At 31.3% G+C, this 21,285-nt stretch overlaps 1 protein-coding gene across 1 annotated transcript; it reads right to left on the bottom strand.

The window, feature by feature from the left end:
- Positions 1-3,378: 3,378 nt before the first annotated feature.
- LOC110098331 (zinc finger protein ZAT12-like) lies at positions 3,379-3,801 on the bottom strand. Its single transcript, XM_020825140.2, has one exon. It carries the CDS (start codon positions 3,799-3,801, stop codon positions 3,379-3,381), a length of 423 nt encoding a protein of 140 aa, XP_020680799.1.
- Positions 3,802-21,285: the final 17,484 nt, after the last annotated feature.

Raw genomic sequence — 21,285 nt, 5'->3', positions numbered from 1 at the left:
AGTAAGCTACATCCTTGATTATACTATACTCTAACCAAACTTTATGATCATCAAATTATGCAGGGTTAAATCTACAAAATTTATCTCCAAATAGTTAACGTGGGAATACATGATCATACGATTGACACAGTCATTTCAACAATTAATGTCTCCTGACACTATCCCTCTAATTAGGATGATAATAAAAAAAATAATTTAATCCAGAATCGGCGGGGATATCCTTTAAAAATTTTTTTTGCACGTCTTTGTTTGATTTGTGTATTATTTTCTCACAAAGCATTTTTTCATTTCCTTCAACTTTTCTTTTAAAATATTTATCCATAATAAATTGAATGAAAATAATATTAACAATTTGATCATAATATCAATCGATTTTCATAACATGCTGACTATTCAAACAAAATGAAATCCCTTGCTCGTAACAACAAAGGTCGGGTGAAAGAGACGTCGTGAGATCTTTGGGAGATTGATTTAAGTATGAGTAATGGATAATGGAGGTGTTTTGGCAGTTGGTGTTTGGGAGTGTTGATATGTAGGTAATAAGGATATGGAAGAGCATGAAGTGGGAGTGAGTAGAAAAGGATTAGGGGAAGTGGGCTTGAGACTTTTAACTTGTGGTGGTCGGAGAAATGGAAATATGGATTCATTGAATTATACACGTCGATACATGAATATTTTGCTTGAGGATTGATCAAGACATTTATATCTTTTGTGTGTGTATGAATAGCCTAGAAAGATACATAAAATGAATCTGGGTTATAATTTTTGCTTGGTGGATGGCGAAAATCATGGGAAGCATGTGCATCCAAAGATGCGTTGGTGATTGTAGGATGGTGGTTGATTAAAAAAAAAAGTTTATGTCATGATTTGTGTTTATGTCGTGATTTTGCATTTGATTAAGTACACTGTTGTGAGAATTACATCTGGCCATAAATGATATGGAAGATCGACGTCTTGAAGTAAGGTTCATGTGGTTTCAATGATGTGGCGGTGATTGCGCTCAACTAGACCATTTTGTTCAGGGGTATATGGTATGTTACTTTGGTGAAGAATATTGTGAGTTTAAAAAAATGATTTAAGAGAGTGATTAATGTATTCGACATCAGTACCACAATCAATGTGAATACATTTTATTTAAGATGAAAGTTGTTTTTTTAGTAAGTTGTTTGAACTGAATGAAAATGTGTAACTTCTGATTTTCCTCTCATTGGAAACAACCATACATAACGGGAGAAATCATCAATAAGCAGTAACTAATATTTGTATCCATGACAAGATAGAGTTGGGGAGGGACCCATTCATTAGAGTGTAAGAGAGTTAGAGATACATTTGTGATTGCTAGAAGGTAAGAAAGATAACTTGTGGCTCTTAGAGGCCATACAAGAAAAACATGAAGATAATTAAGCTAGAATTTGAAGCTCCAAATTGTTTCTGGACATAATTGATGTGGTTCATATGTGAGGATGGTCGAGATATTTGTGCTAGTGAAGGTCGGGTGAGAGAGACGTGGTGAGATCTTTGGGAGCAGACTAAGAAGAGGAATGCAACAGGTTTAGGCCATTACGGGCGGGTCCCTGAAGGATACAGTTATGATGCTGATCAATACTTTTGAAACTCGAGGCATCAAAATAAATGGAAAGGTTATTATCATAAGTGAGCTTGTATATTGAGAGTAGACTATGAGAGATATGAGGAGTATGAAGAAGCTGAGATAACAATAACTTACATGTAGGAAGAGGTAGTAAGCCTTATCCGGTATGAAATATGTGAGTATTATTACTGTTTCTAGCAGTAACTTGATCAGCTCCTGTGTTGGTTGTGGGTTGGATAAAAATTTCAATGCTTGATGTAAGGTGAGATGAAGCACCATGCATTTTGAGGGAGAGTGGAGAAGGCTACCATGGATGAGTTTTTCATGGAGATGTTGTGTAGCTCATTATTTAGATGTATAACGTGTGATCTGTTTGTGGCCTGGAGACGGTGTTCTAAAGTGTTCCATATGTCGCAGCAGGTGTTAAGATAATGAGCATATGGAAGAATGGAGGAGGTAAGAGTGGAGCATAGAGTAGCTTGCAGATTTTGGTCGATGAGAAGTCATTGTATGTAAGCAAAGTTTATACTAATGGTGGAATATGGATTGGAAATGTTAGATGGATGTATTGCGGTAGTACTATAGAGAAATCCGAAGAACCCATTGGCTGAAAAAAGCTTGAGAATATGAGATTTTCATATGGAGTATGTATCATTTGAGAGTTGTGTGGGAACTATGATTTTGATATTGAAGATGACAAATTTTAGAAAAGAAGAGATGTGAGGATTAGAGGAGTTGGAGCTGTGTACCGTCGTCGAGTTGTGAAGTTGCAGACCGCTCCATACTGTATATACAGTAAGGTATCACGGTTTTGATTCCATGAAAAAAACTAATGTTGCATATGTTTATCTTTTGGATTATAACAATAGCAGAATACATCAGGTTAATTGAAATTACCATTTACACTTTATTGTGTAAAAGAGTGTATGTAAGGACTAGAAAAAAGTTGTACTCTTAAGCATAAGGTTGATGTTTATTTGGTTGTTATGATTCTATGGTGTACGTAGATATATTTGTGCTACTCCACGAACTAAGGTGAGTGACACTCACTATTACCCATAACTATTATTTTTTAGGTTTTATTGAATATTGCATGAATTGAATGGGGCAATGAGAGCTGGTGGTGGTGGGGAGCTGTGGTTCGTGGCAGCGAGCGATGGCCAAGATGATTTTCATTTTAAAATAACTTGTTAGGAAATGAACCCATGTTTCATCATATGATAATTTGTTAGGATTAATCCTTAACAATCAAAGTATTAACCATAAAGATTAAGCCTTAACAATCTCACCCAAGACAAGCAAAGCTATAGATGTTTGATTCATTCATGTTGCTATGTGTTGATGATTCTGGTTTATTCTTCTCTTAGTCCTTAGCATTTACTGACCAAGAAAAGCAATAGATGTACGAATTAATGATTAAATTCATTTAAAAGATTAAAGAGAAATAGTTTTCAATCATATTTTTATTGAGATTTCAGTCTTTTAGCAGTCAAGCAGTGCCAGCAGAACTAATCATCCAAGGCCTCTTCTTCTTCCTGTAAACTGCAACAACATCATAAGAACGGTGTTAATGCTAACGGTCTGTGATCCTTCATTACAATATTTTTAAAATGAATAGTGGCTTTCTGTTATCTTAGATTTATATTAATTTGATGGATTAATGAAAACAATACGAAGAATATATATAGGTAGATAGCAAGCCTCCTGATAAATGATCAAAAACTAATTTTGGTTGTTTAACACTGTGATAGAATTAAAAAAAAAATGTTCTGTAAGCACAGACTAATCTAAAAAAAATGAAATAGGGGAATCTCCTCCCACAAAAACTCCACAGGCCTGAGTGGCAAATTGAGATCAAACAACACCGCCTTCTTCTCCTCGTCCTCGACATCAACCCTCCGATCAACCGCCGCCGCTGTCGCAGCGTCGGAGTCGCGCCTATGCCGTCTCATATGCCCTCCCAGCGCTTGCCCCATCAAGAACTCCATTCCACAAACAGGACAGCAATGTACCTTCTTCCTCTCCGGAAACGTTGCCAGCTCGAGCTTTTTCCCAGCTCTTATCAGCCTGTTGTGACTTGTCCGGTGTCCTCCGAGCGCCTGAAAAGTAGGAAATTTACGGCTACAGGTCTTGCACTCGAACAATCGCCGGCGCCAAAGCGCGGGCTTTTTTACTCCGCCACTGGAGCGAAGCAGAAGGAGATTCGCCATTAGTTATTGCTTGAAGAAATGCCTCGACATGGATATATATAGGTAGGGATGGACCAGTGAACTCTGTAAGGAGAGTGGAGGCTAAACAAAAATTAAAAAATAAAAAACTATATGTTTTGTCCAAAATTATTTTTCTTTTCATTTTTTATAGGTACAATCAAATTTTAAATATTATTGAACTTTAAATTTTAAATATGATATTTTTATACATAGGATGCTAATTATTTAAATAAAAGCTTCATTTTGGACGACTTTCTTTATCTTTTTTATAACAATTTTTTAGTTCAAAAAGTTTTATTTTTTAACTAAAAAATTATCTTAAGAAGCAGTAAGAAAGCCGTCCCAAACGAAGTCAAAGTCTTATAAGTTATTGCTTATAATAAAGTTCCTCATTACTATTCAACACCTTTTCTATTTTGAATAATTATATTGCTAGTTTTTTTTTTTTTTAAAATTTTGCTCTTTTCCCTTTTTTTGGATGAGTATGTCCATATGTATGTTTCTCTCAAAAAAAAATTCTTACAAAGTTCTTTCATTTTGATTTTTGAGAGAACTTTGATTTTGGATATCTTATTGCTAAAATTCTTATGTTTCCCTCTATGATGAATTTCATCGATCACATTAGTCATTAAAATTTTATGAAATTTTTTTTTGTCATTATATTCTTCTATGACTTTCTTACTACTCTATTCTGACGTAGGTATATATATATATATATATATATCAATCATGTACGATTAAACATGAAGCTTGATGTTTGATTGGATACCCCTCTCAAAGTTTGTGAAGATCGAGTATGAGTGAAGCTTAAATGTTATAACTAGAAATAAGAACTCTAAAGATTCAACAAATAAGACGTCAAACTTAAATTGTGGTTTTACGAATCTCTCTCAATATCAAGAGGTTAATCGTAGCTAATCAAAAGTTGAAGGTAGGTTTAAACTTGAAGTCCATAGAAATCCTCATGGGAAAGGGATTGTCCTCCTCCTAGAAGCTGAAACTAAGAAACAATTTGATGGCTGTAGCCTGTAGAAGACTTCAAGAGACCCACATCATATCATTGTTTATTGAAGCGAAGGACATGAAACGCCAAATATAGTGATAGAGATTTTTTAAGGCTTCTTAAAGAAGTTTCATTTGGTGTTTCATCGGGCTAGAGTCATCATCAAATGAATTTTAGCCAAGAATCTTAAGACTTCGCTTTGGACATTGAAGATAATGTAAAAGAAAACTAATCGAGTTGATCCTTATTGATGTGATGTAAAATATGCTAATATTCTATAGATTCAATTATTCTATCACATATTTAATAATTGCATCGAAATTCGTGTTTGAGAGGATTAATTTTCTAATCAATATTTCTAATAATAAAATTAACAAAAAAAATTACACTAACATAGAATAAACTATAAGAAAAATATCACAAAATGATCCTTTTATAAAAAAAAATCAACAAATTGCTCATTAAAAAAGAATAAGCATATTCCAAAAATAAATAAATTTATTTAATCATTCAAATAAAAACACATAAAAAAAATTTCATATCATATAGCACCGAGATATAAGGAAAAGCCCAACGCGCAGATTTGTCCTTCTCTTCACTCCATTCACATCTACAAGTCTGCAAGTTCACACTCCTTAACCAACATATTGAAGACTTGAACTTTCCTTAGTTCAAAAAAAAATTTCTTTGTTAAGTAGGATCATTTTCTCTAATTGCCAGCTAATAGAAAATAACGAGGGATTTGATGTCTTGATTTGGCATGCGGGTCCTGCAAGCTAGCCTTGTTAGTTAGTACGGGGTCACAAGTTAACGCGTCCTTATGACTTCTCATTAGTTCCTTCAGTCCTTCACTTGACATTGACATAATGAACTATTATATTTGCATGATAGTGTTACAATAAATAATAAAATTTTGTTTGAGACAACTTTTTTATTGCTTCTTAAAACAGAGTTTTCAATGAAAAAGTCGTCACAACGGAGCCTAAAGCATGTTATACGTAGCTTATTCTGGTTTATTGATAGGGAGTTTTGACTATCAACTAAGAGATTTTGGGTTCCAATTTTGTGTATGTGATGTGTGCATAAATTTGTCTTAATTGACCTACATGTCTCAAAAAAAAAATTCATTGATAAATGTTAATATGTAGGTTTATATATATAATTTTGTGAATTATAAATTTTTGTACTAGAAAGCTGCTTTAGAAAGCAGTAAGAAAGTAGTCTCAAATGAAACCTGAGTTAATTAAATTATACTACCGTCATAAATTAGTTCAATCAAGTCGGCAAGCCTCTAAAAATAGATTTAATTCATGATAGAGTTAAAAGCTTAGGGAAGAAGGAAGTTGATAAACTTGACAATTGAAATTGTTATGGCTAATTGCTCGCTAATTATGTATTGACTCGTAAAACTCTACTGTTGAGGTAATACAAACATTTTAAACTACTTGGTAGCTTGGACTGAAGTTGTTGAAGATTTAGATTTTGTTTGGGAAAACTTTTGATAAAATTTTTTTTTTGAGTAATTAGAAAATTGTCCCAAAAGAAATCTCAATTAAGAAATCATTCTGAAAAGATCCTGATTAAGGAGCTCGTATCAATTTGTATACTTGTCACTCGCAATCTAATACAAATTTTAGTTTCTCTCTCTAAACTCTCTTTGTCTTGATAAATTTGAGCTAAGTTTTATAAAAACTGAGCTAACTTAGGTAGTCAATTTAAGATAAATCAATAGAAAAACGAGCGTAGAATTTTTTTATTTATTATTTTATAGAAATTCTAGACGAAGCAAGGGGGAAAAAGGGCAGGAAATTAAATAATATGCTTTAGTCCTAAATCAATTATCTGTTCTTGGAAAACGCGTGTACTGTTAGCCTAATCACCGGCAGTGATACTTCCAAAATGATTTCCAATCCGATTCAAACTTACTTTAGGTTTTAGATTCAAACTTATATATATATATCACCAAAAATCACATTGATTTTACACGAATCTCAAAGCATATTTGAATTGAAAACAGTTAAAATTTAATTTGTGATCATCCGAACAGTGATCTTAGCAAACGTATTATCAAATTGAACGTTTCGATAAGACGAACCCGATGACATCAAAATTGGTCCAATCCGAGTTCAAATGGGATTGAATTAAAGGATTGAAGCTTATTTGAAAACTTAAAAGCATTAATTGGATGACAAATTATTATTCAAACATGATATGATTATAGTAGAATCAAGTGGCTCAATGAGATGAATCTAACAAGCTCAAGATCACTCAATTTAGACGTCATTAAGTCATTTAAATGCTTGATGAAAGTTCTATGATCAAAGGAATTACTATGAGTTATCTAATAGAACACTCCAATTTTATCCTGGATATTCTCCATATTTATTGAGCATGCATGTCACTCCAAAAATTATAAATAGACCTTCATTCTTCAAATGAGGAAAAGAAGAAGAGAAGAAAGAAAAGCTTTCTAGCATTTTCCAGCCATCTCGCTGCCGACTACCATTAACTATTGCTGCCGACAACCACCAGTTACTACCACCAACAACCACCGTCATCTCCTAATTATTATTAAGATTTTACCTTGTTATTGGGTTTATTTATCCGTCTGTGAAAACTTTATAAAATTGCTCCTAGGAAGATTAAATCTTGTTATTAGATGTAAATATTTGATCTTTGTATTGTTCCTCTTCTTTAACAATGAAGAAGGGAAGATCTTTGTATCACTTACTACATAGTGGATTTTGCAATAGGTTTAGGCCATGTGATTTTTTCAATATCAAGGTTTTTCATGTAAAAAGTTATATGGTCTTACCTTTTTTATATATTCGTGTTGAATCTTTATACGCCGCTAAGACGTGAAATATACACTCTACCAACTCAAATTTTCTAGCACGCATATATATATATATATATGCCTAATCAAATTGATTTTTGATGATTTATCGAATGCAAAGTAAATTTATAGCATTCAAAATACTTTTAGAGTCATTTGATTGAGTGTAAAATAATTATAGTTCATCATTTTTTTTATATTTGCCAATAGTAATAATTGGTAGCGGGTGGTGGCAAGCAGAGGCAACGGTCGGTGGTGGAATGACAGTTGGTGGGGAGCTGGTGAATAATGGCCATCAAAAGCGATGACCAACTATAAATGGATGTTAGAGGTGAGGAAGATGCGATTTTAAAATTTTAGAATAAACTAAAAATCAGCTGAGATTTATGCTTCGTTTGAAACAGCCTTCTTATTGCTTTCTAAAACGGCTTTCTAGTTTCAAATATTTTTATACTAAAAAGCTGCTTCAAAAAACAGCAAGAAATCTGTTCCATACAAAATTTTAGGCTTTAAACTTATATTTTATCCAACCAACACTAATATTTTTAAAACTTAAGTAGTTAAAATAATTCATACAAGAAATTACCCCAACTAAATAACCAATTAATTTTGGGGCTGTGTGTAAAAAGGGGTGTTAAATAGAATGAAATTTCTAACTTAAATAAGTGATCAAAAGAGGTTGAATGATATTTTTTGTCCAAACAAAATCCTTAAGATGATTTCAAATGTCAGCTCTTTTTTTATTTTTTATTCCATTTTGGATCTTCACAGCATTTTTTTATTCTTTTTAAGAAGAGACACATTTTCTTAGATCCATTTTGATGTTTCATACATAATAGATAAATAAGAGAATGTGTGTTGCTTTCTCACCTACTCATTCATTATGTTCAAAGCAAGTCTTCACTACATAAATTTATTGACTTCCAACAAAGCTAAGTCAGTATTTTAGAATAAATTTATTGCATGTTTCTCAATTAAGGGTGGATTTTTATATTATAGATAGTTTTATAAATTTTTTCCCAAATCTAGAAGTGATTCACCATCAATCTCTCCTATATTCCTTTATTGCATGTGAATTTTGACTAATGGATCATGTTGGAGTTGCCTCGAATTTAGCTTAATCTTTATTTGTTCATATGCTTGATCGTCGTATGCTTCTCAGATATGTCGAGGGTCCAAGGGGGGCAACGCCCCTGGTAGGGTTCGACCTGCCCCGGGAATGAATTTTGATTGTAGGGGAATTTTTGGAATTCTGGTTGTTTTTTCGTTGCCCTATTTTTTTTTTCTATATATAAATATGTTGTAAAGGGCTTTGGGTTTGTAAGCCGTTTATACTCTGCGTCTTCTCTATAGTGAAGTTGTTCTCCCTTCTCCCTGTGGTTTTTTCTAGATTCGAATTTTCCATGTAAATATCTTGTGTATGTGTGTGTTTTGTAGATCGTAATTTATTATTTCACTTTGTGTTTGGTTCATCGTTCTCTAAGAACTACAAAATGCTAAAAATTACAGATAAAAGCAAAAGCAATTTCATATTAAGGTTTCGCTTGTGACGATTTTCTTGTTGCTTCTTAAAGCAGCTTTTTAATACAAAAAATTTAATTTTTGTACTAAAAAGTTGCTTTAAGCAGCATCAAGGAAGCAGTCTCAAATGAAGCCAAAGTCGTTAAGCAAAGCGGACTTTTGTAAGAAATTTATTTAGCTAAGTGTTAAATTTGAGATTTCATGATTGCATAAAATATTTGGGATCACTTTGATTTTTTATTTTTATTTCTTTCAATATCTCTAATTTGCTTTTTATTTATTTTTATTTTTTTAAATAAAAAAGTTGTTTTAAATGCTTTCAAAATAAAATTTAAATATTTTGTTTATTTTTAAAAAATAATTATCACTGTCAACTACCTCCACCGCCGATAGTCAACTATCATTGCTAACTACATGCAAACACCTTGGCCTTCGACAACCACTGCTATCATCAAAGCCTAATTAAGACTTCGTTTGAGACAACTTTCTTACTGCTTTTTTACATCAGTTTTCTAGTACAAAATTTTTTGTACTATAAAACTGCTTTAATAAGCAATAAGAAAACCGTTCCAAATGAAGCATAATTGTGAAAGCAACCTCACCAACAACCGGCACATTTACAACATATATAAACAAACAAACATACTTTTAGATATCAAGTATGTTGTATTTTATTTTTATTTCATAATATTAATAAACTTAAATTAAAATTAAGAACAAAAGTAATCCTAAACTAGCACTAAATAAATAATCATAAATGGGCTTTGTCCAAACAAGCATAAAATTGTTTATGGATAACATCATCAAACATTTATCCCACTTCATGAGATGAATCATTTTTCTCTATTGTCTTATTAAGAGATAGAGTTATTAGTTATTTATCAAGTGCACTGATTTATTTATAGCTGCATAAGTAATACAAGAAACTTATCTAAATCGAACTAATATCTAATTAATTCTAATTACAATAATAATTCATGTTAAAATAAATTCAATGGCGGTAAAGCTACTGCAAATAAACTTTTTCCCAACTTATTAATAATTTGGGCATGATTTTAATATTAAATATGTAAAGTAATCATTTTTTTTTCATAATAATATTGAATTTTTCTCAAAGACCAAAATTCTTGATCAACGGAGGAACAATATTATCATTTTTGTTCAAAAAGATATCAAAGCAGGTGATTGACACATTTCATACTAGAAAGAATCCTAAGAAATCCTTTGATAATACAGATTCCTGTTTATCAATGATATCCCACAATCGAGACGATTGGCTGAATCCCATGAAACCATTTAATATAAGCTCATTGATATCTTCTTTTTATAAAACAAATCGACTTTGATTCTTAAATGATCCACATCATTTCTGATTCTATTGTTAAAAACTTCTAGATATTTATCTAGCAATAGTTTTGATCTATTAGTTTATGAGAGATTTACCTACGTACTGTCATATTTATTTATTTTTAAGTAAATTATATTTTTATGCATATATTTTTATATAGTTGAAATACTCAAATGTTATTTAAATAAAAAAATAAAAATGAGATGCTATACGTGTAGTCCCCTTGGCTTATTTAGATGGAAGCAACAATTAAAGCCCACAAGGCCGCCCAATGGACTAGGTCCATGGGCTTCTTTAGTACTAGGCTTTCAAAAGAGGCCTGCTACACAAGCAGGCTAGCTCATGTCCGGCTTTCTTGCACAATTCACGTTGAAAACTTGTTAGGGTTTTTTCTATTCTGCGATGGATGCTTCGAGGCTTCTCAAGGAGAAGAAGTTCTGGATTGCTTCCTTCATAGTTGTTTGGGCTGCAGCTCTTCAGGTCTTCGTGTGTAATGATGATTATTCTCGTTCGAAATCTTTCTATTTCCTTACCCCAAAACATTTGTGTTCAGTTTCTTCTTCTTTCGCAGGGCCATATGATGTGGATGCAGAAGCAAGATGCTTTCAAGCATAGATTTGGTGATCTGAGCGGAAACAAAGAGGAGGAGGATTTGAGTGCTTCTTAATCGGAGGTGATTGCCTTTGAAACTTGAAAAAGAATCGATCTTGTAAAGGGAAAGGGTGCAATATTTTTTTAATTCCGCTGGTGGATTTAGTTCTCTCTATCGAAGTTTCTGAAGTTGGTACATTATAAATGTGATTATTTTTTATTTTTATATTTCTCAAGTTGGGTTATAAGATCAACAAGAACAAAAAATATTCGGTTCTGATAATAAATTGATGATCTGCAACCATGGGTACCCGAGAAATAAAGGATTTTTATTAGGGGTGATTTACATATACATATAGGTTCTAATAGGATGAGGTATCTGATGATTCATGATGGCCATGAAATATAAGATAGATATGCAATGTGAGAAGCCATAAGTAATTTCATAGTAACCTATAATCTTGTAATAACAAATGCATGGTTTATGACATGAGAAGAGTATTTGATAACCTGCACAAACTAAGGCTTCGTTTGTGACAGCTTTTTTACTGCTTCTAAAAACAGCTTTTTAGTACAAAAATTAAATTTTTTGTACTAGAAAGTTGCTTTAAACGGAGTAAAAAAGTTTAGAAGCAGTAAAAAAGCCATCCCAAACGAAGCGTAAGCCACTTAATCAGAATTAGACTTCATGTTATTTAGAAGGAAAGAAAACAAAATGTAAGATTATAAAATGATTCTAGAAGATAGTTTGACCTCATAGTATAGAGTAGATGTTATGTATAAGAGCATAAAGAAAAGATCTATAGAAATAATTGCCATCAGACAGTGAAATTTGAAAGGTGAATAGTTATTAACGTTTCAACATGTGCTTTTTAGAGAGACAAATTAGAATTCTTCATTTGAGCTAAATTTGATGTGCAATAAGATGCCTAGTTTCATTAAAAAAAAATTTTTGCAAGTTTTTTGAAAGTCTAGAAGTAGTCCATACAGTTATAAGGATATTTGATAGCAGAATGAACAAATACAAATTTTTATTCAGGAAAATAAAGAAATGTGCTTTAAAAGTGGTGAAAGTTAAATATTATGAAGACTTATAATTATTATAAACAAACTATAAGTTTTTCAAAATGTTTTGAGCAAATAAAAAGCTATAGTTGGTGTAATTTATCTATCTAACAAGTTTGGTGTAGAAAAAGTGGAAATTTAGATAAATAAGTTTTCTATGACAAAAGATAAAAGATCTAGAGGCTTTGATAGGGTAGGTAAATTAGAAGCAAGATGGTAAAATCTTTAGTTAAATATGAAGGTGACATCAAAGAAAGGTGAAAATACTATTTTGAAAAAACTTTAATTGAATTTTTAGGAGAAAATTATTTTTAAAGCACATAATGAGCCAATAATGAGTTATATTATAGATACTTACAAAAGATAATATGTGAGATTACTTAGAGTATGCTTTCTGCTTATGACAATTATACTTGGCAAAACATGTGCTAAAATTAGTGAAAATTAGGATAATTGATAATACTTAGAATATATATGGCTTTGAATTTGTCAAAAAAAAAAGTATATAATATGCAATTTTAATGGTTATAATATTAACACTTTCTAGTTAAAAGCTTTAGAACATAAGGTGATATCTAGGTACTATAGGTTTAAATGCCATATATTTATGATTTAAAAGAACATGAGATAGATGAGAATATAAATCAGGAGTTAGGCTTAACGATTAAAACTGAGAAGTACTTTGGGAATATTATGTGATATGAGGATATTATAGAGATTTGAAGGCAAATTTTATGAAATTAAAACTAAGCCAGCTATTTTTTATGTATAAGAAGTTTCTGAAGTTGGTACATTATAAATGTGATTATTTTTTATATTTATATTTCGCAAGTTGGATTATAAGATCAACAAGAACAAAAATATTCGGTTCTGATAATAAATTGATGAACTGCAACCATGGGTACCTGAAAATTAAAGGATTTTTATTAGGGGTGATTTAAATATTCATATTGGTTCTAATAGGATGAGGTATCTGATGATTCATGATGGCCATGAAATATAAGATTCTATGCAATGTGAGAAGCCATAAGTAATTTCATAGTATACTATAACCTTGTAATAACAAATGCATGCTTTATGACATGAGAAGAGTATTTGATAACCTGCCCAAACTAAGGCTTTGTTTGGGACAGCTTTTTTCCTGCTTCTTAAAACAGCTTTTTAGTACAAAAATTAAATTTTTTGTACTAGAAAGTTGCTTTAAAAGGAGTAAAAAAGTTTAGAAGCAGTAAAAAAACCATCCCAAACGAAGCGTAAGCCACTGAATCAGAATTAGACTTCATGTTATTTAGAAGGAAAGAAAAAAAAATGTAAGATTATAAAATGATTCTAGAAGATAGTTTGACCTCATAGTATAGAGTAGATGTTATGTATAAGAGCATAAAGAAAAGATCTATAGAAATAATTGCCATCAGAAATTTGAAAGGTGAATAGTTATTAACGTTTCAACATGTGCTTTTTAGAGATACAAATTAGAATTCTTCATTTGAGCTAAATTTGATGTGCAATAAGATGCCTAGTTTCATTAAAAAAAAAAAAAATACAAGTTTATTTAAAGTCTAGAAATAGTCCATATAGTTATAAGGATATTTGATAGCATAATGAACAAATACAAAGTTTTATTCATCAAAGATAAACAAACTATAACTCTTTTAAAATGTTGTGAGCAAATAAAAAGTTATGGTTGGTGTAATTTATCTAATAAGTTTGGTGTAGAAAAAGTGGAAATTTAGATAAATAAGTTTTCTATGACAAAAGATAAAAGATCTAGAGGCTTTGATAGGGTAGGTAAATTAGAAGCAAGATGGTAAAATATTTAGTTAAATATGAAGGTGACATCAAAGAAAGGTGAAAATGCTATTTTTTTTGAGAAAACTTTAATTGAATTTTTAGGAGAAAATTATTTTTAAAGCACATAATGAGCCAATAATGAGTTATATTATAGATACTTACAAAAGATAATATGTGAGATTACTTAGAGTATGCTTTCTGCTTATGACAATTATACTTGGCAAAACATTTGCTAAAATTAGTGAAAATTAGGATAATAGATAATATTTAGAATATATATGGCTTTGAATTTGTCAAAAAAAAAAGTATATAATATGCAATTTTAATGGTTATAATATTAACAATTTCTAGTTAAAAGCTTTAGAACATAAGGTGATATCTAGGTACTATAGGTTTAAATGCCATATATTTATGATTTAAAAGAACATGAGATAGATGAGAATATAAATCAGGAGTTAGGCTTAACGATTAAAACTGAGAAGTACTTTGGGAATATTATGTGATATGAGGATATTATAGAGATTTGAAGGCAAATTTTATGAAATTAAAACTAAGCCAGCTATTTTTTATGAATCTATTAGTTTATGAGAGATTTACCTACGTACTGTCATATTTATTTATTTTTAAGTAAATTATATTTTTATGCATATATTTTAATATAGTTGAAATACTCAAATGTTATTTAAATAAAAATAAAAATTAGATGCTATACGTGTAGTCCCCTGGGCTTATTTAGATGGAAGCAACAATTAAAGCCCACAAGGCCGCCCAATGGACTAGGTCCATGGGCTTCTTTAGTACTAGGCTTTCAAAAGAGGCCTGCTACACAAGCAGGCTAGCTCATGTCCGGCTTTCTTGCACAATTCACGTTGAAAACTTGTTAGGGTTTTTTCTATTCTGCGATGGATGCTTCGAGGCTTCTCAAGGAGAAGAAGTTCTGGATTGCTTCCTTCATAGTTGTTTGGGCTGCAGCTCTTCAGGTCTTCGTGTGTAATGATGATTATTCTCGTTCGAAATCTTTCTGTTTCCTTACCCCAAAACATTTGTGTTCAGTTTCTTCTTCTTTCGCAGGGCCATATGATGTGGATGCAGAAGCAAGATGCTTTCAAGCATAGATTTGGTGATCTGAGCGGAAACAAAGAGGAGGAGGATTTGAGTGCTTCTTAATCGGAGGTGATTGCCTTTGAAACTTGAAAAAGAATCGATCTTGTAAAGGGAAAGGGTGCAATCTTTTTTTAATTCTGCTGGCGGATTTAGTTCTCTCTATCGAAGTTTCTGAAGTTGGTACATTATAAATGTGATTATTTTTTATATTTATATTTCGCAAGTTGGATTATAAGATCAACAATAACAAAAATATTCGGTTCTGATAATAAATTGATGAACTGCAACCATGGGTACCTGAAAATTAAAGGATTTTTATTAGGGGTGATTTAAATATTCATATTGGTTCTAATAGGATGAGGTATCTGATGATTCATGATGGCCATGAAATATAAGATTCTATGCAATGTGAGAAGCCATAAGTAATTTCATAGTATACTATAACCTTGTAATAACAAATGCATGCTTTATGACATGAGAAGAGTATTTGATAACCTGCCCAAACTAAGGCTTCGGTTGGGACAGCTTTTTTCCTGCTTCTAAAAACAGCTTTTTAGTACAAAAATTAATTTTTTTGTACTAGAAAGTTGCTTTAAACGGAGTAAAAAAGTTTAGAAGCAGTAAAAAAGCCATCCCAAACGAAGCGTAAGCCACTGAATCAGAATTAGACTTCATGTTATTTAGAAGGAAAGAAAAAAAAATGTAAGATTATAAAATGATTCTAGAAGATAGTTTGACCTCATAGTATAGAGTAGATGTTATGTATAAGAGCATAAAGAAAAGATCTATAGAAATAATTGCCATCAGACAGTGAAATTTGAAAGGTGAATAGTTATTAACGTTTCAACATGTGCTTTTTAGAGAGACAAATTAGAATTCTTCATTTGAGCTAAATTTGATGTGCAATAAGATGCCTAGTTTCATTAAAAAAAAAATTTTGCAAGTTTTTTGAAAGTCTAGAAGTAGTCCATACAGTTATAAGGATATTTGATAGCAGAATGAACAAATACAAATTTTTATTCAGGAAAAAAAGAAATGTGCTTTAAAAGTGGTGAAAGTTAAATATTATGAAGACTTATAATTATTATAAACAAACTATAAGTTTTTCAAAATGTTGTGAGCAAATAAAAAGCTATAGTTGGTGTAATTTATCTATCTAACAAGTTTGGTGTAGAAAAAGTGGAAATTTAGATAAATAAGTTTTCTATGACAAAAGATAAAAGATCTAGAGGCTTTGATAGGGTAGGTAAATTAGAAGCAAGATGGTAAAATCTTTAGTTAAATATGAAGGTGACATCAAAGAAAGGTGAAAATGCTATTTTGAAAAAACTTTAATTGAATTTTTAGGAGAAAATTATTTTTAAAGCACATAATGAGCCAATAATGAGTTATATTATAGATACTTACAAAAGATAATATGTGAGATTACTTAGAGTATGCTTTCTGCTTATGACAATTATACTTGGCAAAACATTTGCTAAAATTAGTGAAAATTAGGATAATAGATAATATTTAGAATATATATGGCTTTGAATTTGTCAAAAAAAAAAGTATATAATATGCAATTTTAATGGTTATAATATTAACAATTTCTAGTTAAAAGCTTTAGAACATAAGGTGATATCTAGGTACTATAGGTTTAAATGCCATATATTTATGATTTAAAAGAACATGAGATAGATGAGAATATAAATCAGGAGTTAGGGCTTAACGATTAAAACTGAGTACTTTGGGAATATTAATTGATATGAGGATATTATAGAGATTTGAAGGCAAATTTTATGAAATTAAAACTAAGCCAGCTATTTTTTATGAATAAGAGTGTTCTACAATAAAAAAATTCATTGATAACCAAGTTGAGTCTGGTAAAAAAAATTTATATAAGATTAAGATAGATTTGTGATAAAACTATGAAGGGTAATTTAACTCATGATTATGTTAAAGGAATGGTTGGTGTGGTCTCTATTGAATTTTTTAATCAATTTGACATCATACTGCTTTCATGTTGAAATTCAAGTTGAATGGTCTTAATTTGCCAATTAGATGTTGCATTATCAAAAAAATAAACAAAAATGAAATAAGTTGAGAAATGCCATTATCCATATAGAAGGTTGTGAATCTTATGTTGATTCTGTGAAGCTATAAGGCAGGTTCTCTAGTGAAATTATTCTATACGGATACGGATGTCATCCGGAGGCGAATCAAAATGTACCACATCAACCATTTGTTATGTACCGGGTGACATGACGCATTCTGATTCACCTCCGGATGATTCGGTGTTCGCACAGAATAATTTATCGGTTCTCTGATATTTTAACACTTTTACTTTATTCATGATCTGACTAGTTTGACACCAGCTGTGTGAGTTGTGATTTAGATAGTATATCCCTACAAACCAGGCAAAAAGGAAGTACCCATAGGGCAAGGGTATCTAAATGATACTAGAAGAAGGCTCAGGAAGGAGGAGGCAACGCTAAAGCAAAATGGTCAGCATTTATTATGAAAATGTTTGCTTGAGTTTGAATTGACACCAATTGTATCCTGAACAAATATATTGCCTTAAAGAAAACAAGCCAAACTGGAGATGGCAAGTGATGATACTGCTTTACATACTGAAATGAATCATAGTGTTGAATGATAAAATATTTTCATCTGCAACCCTGGAGTTCATGATTAAAAACTGTAAGAGCGGCAATTATTCTGAAATGATAGACGATGGAAATGATGTTCATTTGCTCTTAAGCTAATGAGCTGGCTGAATCTTGACTTCTGAGCTCATCGAATGTAATAATGTACTCACTTAAAATGTTAAAAAGAATTATAGAAAAATTAGCGAGATTTTTAAAACTGTTTTAATAACTATGTACATAAGCTCTTAAATTTTAATGTATTTTAAGTATCTTTAATCTTATATTGTTAAGCAAGTTTCGCTCATGAAGTAATGAGTTGAGTCAGGATTGATTCAATCTTGACTTCTTAGTTCATCAAATTTAATTTATAAGCCACTTTTTGAGTTGAGTCCGAGCTGACTCACAAGTCATTGACTCAACTGCACTCCTCTCTACAAATTAGCAAAGAGTTTGTGCTAAGCACATGAAAAGAACTACCCCTATCCTCTTGCAAGGCTACTCTATGCAAAACATTTGTTGTTAAGTTGGTCAAATGAACCTATTGGTAGTCATGTGCTCCAAATTTCAAAAAATAGCCCTATTGTGTTAATCCACCTGATTTTTTCTAAGAAATGAGTTTAGTTACTTGTAAGTGAGATTGATAATCTTTTGTCTGTAACTAGTAAAAAAAACTGCATTCGAACTTGTAAATTCAGTGTTCAAAATGCATTTTCAGGCTCTTCTCCTCCCTGGAATGCATATTGTATGCCATTTAACTAGTTTTTTTTTTAATAATTTTTTTCTTGTAATTTAGGATATATTTGAGATGGCTGTTATAAAGTTAGTTTTCAAGTTCTTGTAGAGAAAACAACTTTGCTATTATGATTGTAAAAATCAGTTTTTCATCAAAAAAGTTTCTAAAAACAGTGAGAAAGTATTGCCTAAACTGAGGCTTGGTTTGGGACAACTTTCTTATTCTTTTTATGATAGTTTTCTAGTAAAAAAAATTTTTTTAGAGAATTTTTGTATTAAAAAATAGCTTTAATAAGCAGTAAGAAAGCCGTCCTAAACGAAGCATAAATTTTGATTTATGTTTGAAAAGTATAGCAACTGCAAATTTGTTCCAAATAGACACTTATATTAAAACAATGCTTACGTTTGAGAATGCAAAACAAAAATTATGATATAAAAAGTTTTTTCACAGAACTCTTTCAATAAAAAAACATAATACCATAAGTTAAAAATGATATATCATCAAAAAAACTATCTTGATCGAGCATGAATCTTTAGGCAAAATCAGTTGGAAGCTTCAAAAATTAAATCTGAGAACATCTGAACTATGATTTCAGCAAACTTACAGTCGAACTGAACATCTCGAAAATACAAACCCAATGACACCAAATTCAACCCAATCCAAGCTAAAATGAGTCAAAATGAAAGACCTGAAGCGCATTTGAAAGGTTCAATACTTCAATCCATAATTTGGATTACCAAATAGTTTCCAAACGTGACATGCTTATAGTTGAATCGAGCGGCTCGACGAGACGAATCCAACGAGCCCAAGATTGTCAAATTCTGATATCATTAAGACATTAAGGGAATCAACATCGGTTGTCTATTCAAACCACTCTCAATTGACATTCGATTTTTCTCCTATTTATCGGTCATGCCACTCTCAGAAAACTATAAATAGATCCCTCATTTTTCATAAGAGGGTGCTAAGTAAGAAAGAAAAGGTAGAAATAAAAATTTTAGCTCTAATTATGCATTTTTATTTATTAAATTATGAAGGAGTTCAATCTATTTGTCTTCTCCACTCTAATGATATTTTTCAATTTTCTATCTAAGTTTATTTTTAAATCAGGCATTTTTTTTTTGTATTTTATACCGATTTATTTTCTTTCTATGTTTTTTTTTTTTTTCCGCAGGGGACAATTTATGCCTAAAAGTTCTTCAAATTATCAATTATTGTGATTTTTTTAACCTTTAGAGTCAACAACAACAACAACAACAACAAAATAATTGTCAAAATTGTGGGAGAAATTAAAACTATTGCTCGAGGATCCTTAAAGGGCCTTAATGTCCTCTCAGGTTCTCCTCATTGTCCTAGAAGAACATGCATTAAAGAAATCTCAAGACGATCATTCCATCTCATATTCTCATTCAATGATTATGACATGAAGGGGATTCATACTCCACGATAAGATCCACTTATTATCAATGCTGACATTGGTGATCCTTGTTATAATGTTAAAAGAATTCTTATTGATAATGAAATTTCCGTTGATGTATTATTCTACCCTACATTTCTCAACTTGGGTTTGGTTAGTAAGCAGTTGGAGGATCATTATACGGATTTGATAAACGATCGGTAAAGGTTGAAAGAACAATCATGCTTCCAGCAATTTTAAGTGAATTCTCTCGACAAACAACACATATAATTTAGCTCATAGTAGTTAAATTTGAATAAGCATACAATGCTATATTTGAGAGACCCTTATAATTAATCTTTGGAGTTGTGTCGCTTCTAAAAATAAAATTTCTAAATCAATAAAAAATAAAATAAAATATAAAAAAAATGCCTTAATGAAGTTATATAATAAAATACATTTTAAAACAAAATATAAAACCATTTTCTCTCTCCCCCCTCTCATCTATCTCTCGCGACCACTCTCTATCCCTACTCATCTCTCTTCACATCACTCACTCTCTCTCTCTCTCTCTCTCTCTCTCTCTCTCTCTCTCTCCCCCCACCCCCATCTCTTTTTCTCTCTTTCAATGGAAAAATTATTAGGTGCAGGTCCGGATTTATTCCGAGACCAATAAAAATGTGCCACATCGCCCCACAAATTTATCACGTTTGGTTTGTGGTACTGAGCGCGGAACCAGAATGTTCTTCCGTCCAGTGTCCGCACATAATAATTGCTCCAGCTCCTCTCAATGCCATCTTTTGCGCCTTACAATTTTTTTTTAAAAAAAGGGCTGCACCAAAATATTTTGCGTAGTCTACATGGGCCAAACAGTTTGGGGCATTTAGTAGAATGCGTCATTTAATTTCACATAGTTACTCATATTTAAATTTTTATTAATCTATGCTCCTATTAATTATGAAGATTAATCCACTCCTTTATAAAATATGCTAATTATGAAGATTAATCTATTCCTTTATAAAATAGGACCTTTCTTTATTTATTGATATAATTATTTATGATAAAAAATTTTTTGCTCTAATATGCACTTCTATTTATTAATATTTTCTTTTGAAGAGTATGATGAATGAGTTCAATCTATTAGTCTTCTCCCCTCTGCCTCTAATTATATTTTCAATTTTCTATCTAAGTTAATATTTAAATCAGACCTTTTTGTATTTTATACCGATTTATTCTTTCAATATTTCCGAAATTCCCAAAAAAAATCAATATTTCCGAAAAAAAAAACATTCAGGTGCAGACTAGCTGGCATCACGTGAGAGCTGGTTTATCATAGCCACATGGACGACTCTTTTCCAGATCTCGTCTTCAACTGTACATCCAGCCGTCGATCATAAGCATCTAGCCATTCGTTTTTCGCCACGTGTGAATCTGATAAAATCAACGGCCCGATGTGCGCCATACAC

This window comes from Dendrobium catenatum, unplaced genomic scaffold, assembly GCF_001605985.2.
Source record: "Dendrobium catenatum unplaced genomic scaffold, ASM160598v2 fragScaff_scaffold_1391, whole genome shotgun sequence".
Lineage (NCBI taxonomy): Eukaryota > Viridiplantae > Streptophyta > Magnoliopsida > Asparagales > Orchidaceae > Dendrobium > Dendrobium catenatum.
Note: the sequence above shows the minus strand (reverse complement) of the source record. Positions and strands in the feature narration are given on the sequence as shown.